We start from the raw sequence: 8803 nt of genomic DNA on the forward strand, positions 1-8803 counted from the left end.
ATTCGCCGCCGTTCGCGTTCATATTCGATTCTCTCAGCCTAGACAGACGACCTAGGGTAGAGGGTGGAGAATTATAGCAAACAACTTTTTTTGGCAGCCAATGAATGAATGAAAAAGTGGTAAATACGATTTTTATGTCAGGTTATGACGTCACTAGCGTAAATTAAGACACGCCAGTTGTTTCCAAAATCATTTCACGCCGATTAGGATTTGACCTTAGCCATTCCATAAATTCCTGTGCTGACTTTATGAATCCCTTTGCGTCATTCATAAAGTCAGCACTATAGTATGAAGTATACGAGGATAGTAGCAGAGGCTAAAGTATGCCTCTAAGAACTTATTAGATTAAATCCGTTCTTGATTCTACTTCATTACTAAAATAAATTTAAAACTTTATTGGTATCAATTATATGCAGTAGAGGGGCTCTTCCATTATTTTCAGATGTACTGCAGTTTCAAGAATGAAGGCGTTCCTAAACCAGAAATTAGGCTCGTTTCTATAATAGTAATTTTTTTCCATGGGCTGTTTTGTAAAACAAGCTTCTCTAGAGGGTGCGGTCAACAGTAAAAGTTGCTTTAAACTAGATGGTCAAGACCCATATAAAAGCCACATCGTTCCCATCCTCTAAGTCTTATAAGTCATATCAGGAATTTATGGAGGGGTTGGAATGGCTAAGGTCAAATCCAAATCGGCGTGAAATGATCTTGGAAACAACTGGCGTGGCTTAATTTACGCTAGTGACGTCATAGCCTGACATAAAAATCGTATTTACCACTTTTTCATTCATTCATTGGCTGCCAAAAAAAGTTGTTTGCTATAATTCTCCACCCTCTACCCTAGGTCGTCTGCCTAGGCTGAGAGAATCGAATATGAACGCGAACGGCGGCGAATCAGCGCATTTAACTTTAAAAAATCTAAAAGGTCACTTCTGCCAAAGACTGCCATGCCTTTTTTAACGAGTCATGGCATTTTTCGCCTTCGGTAGACAGCTAAACAGACGTAGGGGGAGGAGCTACACTTTTCAAAAAAAAAAAGGACTCGCCTTATGTTTCCACCATCAAGGGTACAACGAGAGCCCCCTTAGCCATTCCAGCCCCTCCATACATTCCTGGTCATATTATTTCGTTGAAAACAAGAGGTGGAACAAACCATATCCTAACTTCAAAAATTTAACTTCTTTTAAAATTTGAGGAAATAGTCGCTCGTTGCGCTAAGCTTACTTTAATGAATTTACTTCTGTTACGATTGTAGTAGAGCACACTAACAGAGTTTACCAGTGATAAAATGATTACCCGTAACTAGTGCAATTAAATGCTATGCTTCAACTTGCTATTATAAATTCCTTGTCATTTTAAACACACGAACGAAAAAGACCCCTCCTCACAATTTTCTCCAATCCACTCTCCCCTCAGTGACGAATGAAAACTTTTATACAGCCAGAGCCGGTATTGTGGCACGCCGACGACACCATCACAGCGATAACAACACGGTAGGTGAAATTAATGCCCTCAACGTAGATGTATGGCTAAAATGTAAAAACTACGACTAAAATGATTTTATCAGTGTTTTATATTCCTTCCCTCGGGGTGTGTTAAACTTTCCATACAACGGAGACCTTGTACTTCAAATACGATCCTGCGATTGAATATAAAATCACTATTCTGAAACATCAGAAGTCAAAGTTTTTCTTGACATGGAAGGGTTAACAACCAGTTTTCTCTTAACCAGTACAATTTTATTTTTGAGCGTATTAGTTTATTTTCTACTGAAACGACGTTACAATCCAGCATGGACGAAAGAAATACCCACAATTCCAGGGATTTTTCCGTTTGGCCATTTAATTAATTTCTTCGCAAATATTCCAACAAAGCTAAGATCTGCTCCAATTGGCGCGGGTAAGTCTCAGGAAAATATATATATATATATATATATATATATATATATATATGTCTTGATTTCCCAAAGACCGTAAAACAAATTACCTATTTATCCTGACTCCTGACTGCAAGATTATTTGAAGTTTTAAAACTTTCTATTATTTTTTTATTAATAACATGAAAGATTTAGCTTTATTTTTCTGTCTGTTAGTGATGACCTTAGTTTAGTTGGCCAAATATGACTGGTCGAAGAAGCGACCCCAGGTGAGGCAGAGTCAATAGTTATAAATACCAAGGAGAAATTATAGTTTTGGAGTTGCGTGAAACTTGTCCATACATTTTTCACGTGAAACACGTTCTATAACAAAACTTGGTCAAAACATTGAGCATTACGACAGTGGGAAGTGTCATTCTTATTGTTACTATGGTTCTTAAACTGCAATACGTGCCTTATTCTAATTTCCGAACGAATAATTAAGAACTTTTGGCTTCAAGTTGGGGTGTAAAGTTCTCTAGAACAGTATTATTGAATTTTTGCATCCTTTTAACTTTGCAGCTGCCATCGCTTGGCTTGAAGAGACCTCAAAAAAGTTGAAAATTCTGGAATGTTTCTATTAAAGATAGGATTAAAAAATTTAGTAATTCTAAACTCCGCGGAAACAGCTGAGGTAAGTTTTAAAACAGGATTAAAGTGATTGGTCGGATATTGAATATATAAAATGGAACCATGTTTCTATCTACAATATTGAAGAAGATATGGACAATACTCGTTACGCTTCCGCGCGAAGCTTTGGGCAGTACCCCTATTGAACGAACCGTCAGGTGGTACATGACGTCCCCATGCAGTGCTTCGAACAGAAGCCTAATGCGTCGTGCCCATTATCAAAATTTAATTGCTTGTAAAACCGCTATTTGCATTGTAAAAAGGACCCACCCGTAGCGGAAAGGCCACACGCTTCGTGTAGGTATCCCTTCGTAGATAAAGCTTCTAATATTATTATGTTCGTCAGTTTTGTTCCAGGGATTCTCCGTCCATTATTTTCCAAGACAATAGAAGTTCCGTAATACCAGAAGTGGTATGAGACTAGAAGTATTGAGCTAACCAAATTGTTCACTCGGCATTAGTGAAAAGACTTGATAAAACACAAACGGTTGGCCCTCTAGTGGCGGTTGCAGAATTTTCCCTCCAAAACGTGAGACGCTCGCGGTGGTAGACGGCCGAACTATAATCAAGGAGCCGGGTCCGTGTTCGGCCGCTTTAGGTTGAGGGGAAGGGGGTAGGAAATATTTTTGGAACTCGACCAATTTTTCTCTCTCTAGTTTTAGCGCGTGGGAAGCGGCATAAAATCCTCAAATTTGTTCACTAGTGCCAGGATCTATTACCAATGCTAGAGCCCTTCACTTCTAGTCTCATACCACTTCTGGTAATACTAACATTAAATACAATGCAACTTGCAATATAATCAAAGCCAGCTGTGGCTTTTTCCTTATTTATTTTTCGCTTATGGTGATAGTTCCGTCATCTTTTAGGTTATTCTGAGAAGTCAAACTGAGTTAGCCAAAGGCCCAAGTTATAAACCAATGAAAACCGTTTTAGGAGAAGGTCTCCTTACGACAAGGTAGGGTCTGTTCATGAACATCTTTTATTTAAATTTAGTTTTCCTTTTAATTTAAAAAAGCGGGGGTCATAAATGGAAAATACACCGCAAAATTATAAATCCAGTTTTCCACGTAAAAATGCTGGAGCGCTTTCAAGAAGTAATGAGTCGTCAATCCCTGATCATGGTGGAAAAAATGAAGAAACTGAACTTAAACGATCCAGTAGACGTGGGACCTATCTTCGGAGCGTGTACCTTCGACATCTCCATGGGTAAAAGCAATAATATTTAGCTTGTTGCAATTGGGATTAACATTCTTCACTCAAACATTTCACATAAAGAAAACCGCTATAGGTACTTGTCCCACTCTCTCTTATATGTATGAAACTTTCATAGAACTAAAGTCAGTCTCTAGCTCTTGAAAAGCTTTCCTTATAAATTCCCATTTGTTACTTCGTCTGTTAGTTTTGGTGCCCTAATCTTTGCTATTGTGCGGCTCATGCCTAGGTCTAGCAGACGCAGTTTTATGTAACGACTAAAAAATCAGTAAACTAGAAAGTTGTGAGTCTGGATGGCTTAAAGGGAAGAGACACATTTTTAATACTGCAGAGTACTTTCGTTTTGATATTCCTGTGAAAAAGGGAGAGTTATTGCGGTCACTGAAGATATGGCTACTCGTTTGGGGGAGTTTATGTTTGGGACATATTAAAAGAGATGAGACGATTTAAACAGTGATAGATCTGATTTTTTGTACTGTACGTTGTTCTATGAATTCTTGCTTATACCACCACTCACAAAGAGTTCCATCATTTGGAGATATTTTCAATGTTAAAGACGGGTAACTCTAAGTGCTATATATACACTGTAGTAAAAATGCTAAGTAAACGAAGCTCTTCAGCGGAAATTGCTGATTGATTAGAAATTACGGTAATTTACCAATTCAAACAAATTTTGTGGAATTTAATTACGCAAATAAGACCCGCTATAATTCTGTAATAATACTGTTTTTCAATGATCAAAGTTGAGATGTTTTTCGATATTATCGTAACTGATCTAGGGGTCGTCTTTGATATGATAAAACGTGTATTCTTCCTAGAGCACCGCTAGGATAGCGGAGTAGAATACCGTTTTAACTTTGAATAATTACAGAGGCTTCAACTGGAAAGAATTATGAAGTTCAAATCACATCCGAAAGTCAAGTACTGAAATCAATTGAACGGTATGAGAATTTTATATGTTCTGGAAATAAGTAAGGCTTGAGAACGTTAGAATATAGAATCGCGTTGCGCTGCTTCTGTGCATTGTTGCTTTATTGGCCAATCATACACACCAATTGCAAAGTGTAAGCTCCTGGAAACAGTAAACCTTTGACTGAATAGTTAACATATTATTAGCAAAAACGGATTTATGGGGTAAGAACGTCGGAGTTAGCGAATTCACTCCCCATCCTCGCATACTTTATTGAGAAACTTCGTCTGCTTATATTTTGACTCCACCCACAAATTCTGTATATAGCTACTTCTAGAGATCGAATTTGTGGGTGGAGTCAAAATATAAGCAGACGAAGTTTCTCAATAAAGTATGCGAGGATGGTACTAGAGGCTAAAGCTATGATCCGACGTTCTTATCCCATAAATCCGTTTTTGTTATTAGTAATCTTTTACATTCCTACCATGATTAAGCGTAATCCGTGAGCAGTGTACAGATACTCTGAGACTGGTTAGCCCCTCGAGAAAAAATGCTTCGGTTTATTTAAAAAAAAACTTTTTTCTGTTAACCGATGCATCCAAAGAGAGCTGTGAACGTACTTTTTAAAACAGGTTTATGGAAATTGCTGCCCAGCGAATGTATTATGTGTGGCTCTCTCCAGATTCGACTTTCTCTTTGTTTCCCATTGGAAAGGAAAGCAAAAATCATTCGAATTTTGCCATGAATTTCTTTAAAGAGGTAAGGTTCTCTAAATCACTTGGACTTTACAGAAATATACAATATACATTGAGCTTTAACTTTATTTAGACGTTAATACATTTTGGTTAGAGAAAACTGTCGGTACAGAATTCGCTTTGTATATCAGACAGAAAAATGTGAATTTTTTTAACAAAATTGAGAAAGCATCACAAAATTTAAAAACGTGGTTGAAACCCCAATAATGTCTTTAGAGTACATTCGAAACAGTTCGTGTTCTAAGATACCTTCTCCTTGGACAAACTTTAAAAAGTCACTGATCATTGGTCTACCCGCGGTTTAAAAATATCAATCTTTGCTATATTACGTGGATCTTAAAATGAAGAGAAGCAGTCTAGCTCCTAATAACGTCTCTGAAAATTGAGAGACAACCATTGTACACAATGATTTCTCGTTACTATGCTTTTCACAACTAGATAGTATGTACTATCCAACCTAGCAGCTCACAGTCAGTCTCTTTTATAAAGGATAGTTTTAACCGACCAAAGTATCACGGAATCGTAAAATTATTTACAAATAAAAAATAATAATAGAAACAAAATTCAGGAGCTGACCAAAATTACGTATATGATATCATGTATTTGTCGCTTCCTATTGGTCACCACTTTCCTTTCCCAAAAAATTGCTTTATAATAGAAACCCAATCCTGTGCTTCCAAACTAGAAAACGCGAAAATATCGGCAAGTTACAAGCATCCCCCCGCGTTTTTTCCTGTAAAAACCAGAATTTCTAAATAGTATCGTTTATTTGCTGACAACTCATAGAAATCATTTTAGGTTTTGGACGAGAGACGAGAGAAATTCTTGAAAAAGATTGAAGTTGAACAAGCGGAAGAGCGGCCCTGTTTCTTAGATCATTTGATATCCCATAAAATGGAAAACATGGAATCATTCTCTGACGAGGAAATCATTCATGAATTGCAAACTATCGTTCTACCTGTTAGTAAATACAGCATGCGTGGTGTATTCTTTTCTTCCAAATGGACTTCGTTTACCATTTCAGGGTTTTGAAACGACTACGGCATCTCTATCATACGCCGTGTTTTTGATCGGACACTATCCTGAAATTCAGAGAAAGATTCATCAAGAATTGGATGATATATTTGGATCGAACAGAACGCGTGAGATAACGAGCCAGGACTTTCATAAAATGAAGTATTTGGAATGCGTTGTCAAGGAATCATTGAGACTCTACCCTTCTGTGCCTCTCATTGGACGAATTCTGAAAAACGATCTCCACATTGGTAAAAATTTAATATAATTCGGCAATGTTATGAGTTTTGACCCCTTGCTAGAAATTTTTGTATTAAGTACAAGGGAATACTGTATATCCCAAAATGAGTCATTAACGACAAGATTCCTTGTTTTCTAAACACTCTCATTGAGAGGGCGGAATTAAGCAATTTTACACTTGGGGGCCGAGATAATATGCACCACCTTAGGCCGGGAAAGAAGGAGCAGTAATTGTTGATAAGGGGGAATAGTTTAACTAAATGTGCCCCCAACAAGCCTTGCGCCCGGGGGGTAAGTGCCCCATTGCCCCCAGGTTATAGTTTCAAAGTGTGTTCTTTTCTCTATTCTGTCCAAGTTTTTCAAATGTTTCTCAAATTTCATCCGAACTTTATGAAAAACACTTAATTTTCCTTCTGTCGTTTACGAGCTATGTCTAAAATATTGGCATTCTTATCCTTTTACGGCAATAGCTTCTTTCAGAGGACATCGATGGAAAAGTCTTCTTAAGATATTTTTTATTTGCTTCATATGTAATTTTCTTGACAAAACCTAGACTATATGGTTTAATGTTGCTTTACGCCATTACAGAAGGAAAACTTATTCCAAAGAGCACAGAGGCTGCAATTTTGATGCCAACTATCCACAGAAGTTCCAAGTATTATAAAGATCCGGAAAGGTGTATCCCTGAACGTTTCTTTCCGGAAAATGCAACTGGACGGCATCCATACGCGTATTTCCCTTTCTCATCTGGACCAAGAAATTGTCTTGGTGAATATCTAAATATACCTTTTTTAAGTCAAAGCGTTCTTGTGGTGCATTTGAAATTAGCACAGGTTCTTTAAACGCATTTTTTTTAAATTGTAGGCGAGGCTTTTGCATATCGTACTTTGAGGAATGTTTTAGCTGCAATGTTGAGAACGTTTGAAATTAAATCAACCGACCCTCTTGAAAGCTTGCACATGAACTTCGCCGTCATTGGGAAGCCGCATAAACCCGTGTTTCTGAACATTCAAGAGCGAATAATGGTGGAGGGCACTTCTTCTAATTAACCCAGCAAAATTATAAATTTTGGGCTCCTGTATAAATGCCCTCATTGCATTGCTTTAAATATAAACTATACAGTATAGGTAGGTAGAAATTGTCTAATCTGTCAATCAAATAATAAGATAATAATAATAATAATAATAATGGTGGAGGGCACTTCGCCTGATTAACTCAACTTGATTTAAAATTTTGGGCTCAGTTATATATATGACCATTTTTTCAATGAATTGCTTAAAATAATGTACAATAATTCTGAAAGTAAAAAAATCCAGATACAACTTGTAGAAACTGTATATGTACAGTACTTCCAATTTATCAGTAAACAAGCTGGGAATAAAAAATAAACCAATCTATACCCTCTTAATTACCTGAATATGGGACTATTGGTCTTTATGGGAAACCCTTATATGAGCAGATCCCATAATAGCGGTCTTCATAACCACGGTTCCCTAAATAGTGGGTTACCGAAAACGCAGTTTACCCGTTACGGCTGTTTCCTGTACAGCTGTTCTCGTAAACGCGACGTACTTTTACAGCAGTTCCGTAATCAGCAGCAGTGACAGTCGTTTATAATTTGAACCTCAATAACATTAGATCATATAAGGTTAATTAAATCACGTTAAATTTGGTTATATGTACCTAAATAGTATTAGTTTAGGTTCGGTTTGGTTAGATTGTTAATTTTAATGTTGAAAGGGGTGACGCGTGACCACGTCAACCACCGAAACCGAAGGTATATTGTGCCCCCGAGCTGGTTAGACTGCACTGAGTCCTGTCGCCTCGATGAATAGGAGAACGCGATTAGCCGAGAAAGAGGACTGGTGAGGTTCCTTAGAATACATGCCAAAGCGCTAAAACTTCAGCTGCAGCGGATATGGGAGGAGGTCTCCTCCGCCTCCCTGCGGAATCTGCAGAGCGGGTCATCAACGATGCCCATTAGATGCAGGTGTCTATTAAGCCGACAGTGTGCAGTGAGGAAACTGGTAACCAGCTTGGTTTTGTTTTTGGTGAGAGCAAGCAGTTCCTTTGCCAAGGAAGGACCTGGGACCAACTCCTTGGTTTGTCTGCCCATCCATATCGAGCCAG

General features: G+C 37.8%; 1 protein-coding gene across 1 annotated transcript; it reads left to right on the forward strand.

The window, feature by feature from the left end:
* The first annotated feature begins 251 nt into the window (after positions 1 to 251).
* Positions 252 to 8014, forward strand: LOC149708951 (cytochrome P450 4V2-like). Its single transcript, XM_089863887.1, has 11 exons — positions 252 to 1896; positions 2435 to 2546; positions 3409 to 3497; positions 3558 to 3748; positions 4626 to 4728; positions 4871 to 4888; positions 5297 to 5423; positions 6218 to 6379; positions 6444 to 6684; positions 7262 to 7441; positions 7538 to 8014. The coding sequence occupies exons 2-11, from the start codon at positions 2484 to 2486 to the stop codon at positions 7720 to 7722; spliced, it is 1359 nt and encodes a 452-aa protein (XP_089720013.1). The 5' UTR covers positions 252 to 1896; positions 2435 to 2483; the 3' UTR covers positions 7723 to 8014.
* Positions 8015 to 8803: the final 789 nt, after the last annotated feature.

The sequence above is a fragment of the Phalangium opilio genome, unplaced genomic scaffold (assembly GCF_054372755.1).
Source record: "Phalangium opilio isolate 3A_F unplaced genomic scaffold, DU_Popi_V2 ptg000013l_1, whole genome shotgun sequence".
NCBI classification, from domain to species: domain Eukaryota; kingdom Metazoa; phylum Arthropoda; class Arachnida; order Opiliones; family Phalangiidae; genus Phalangium; species Phalangium opilio.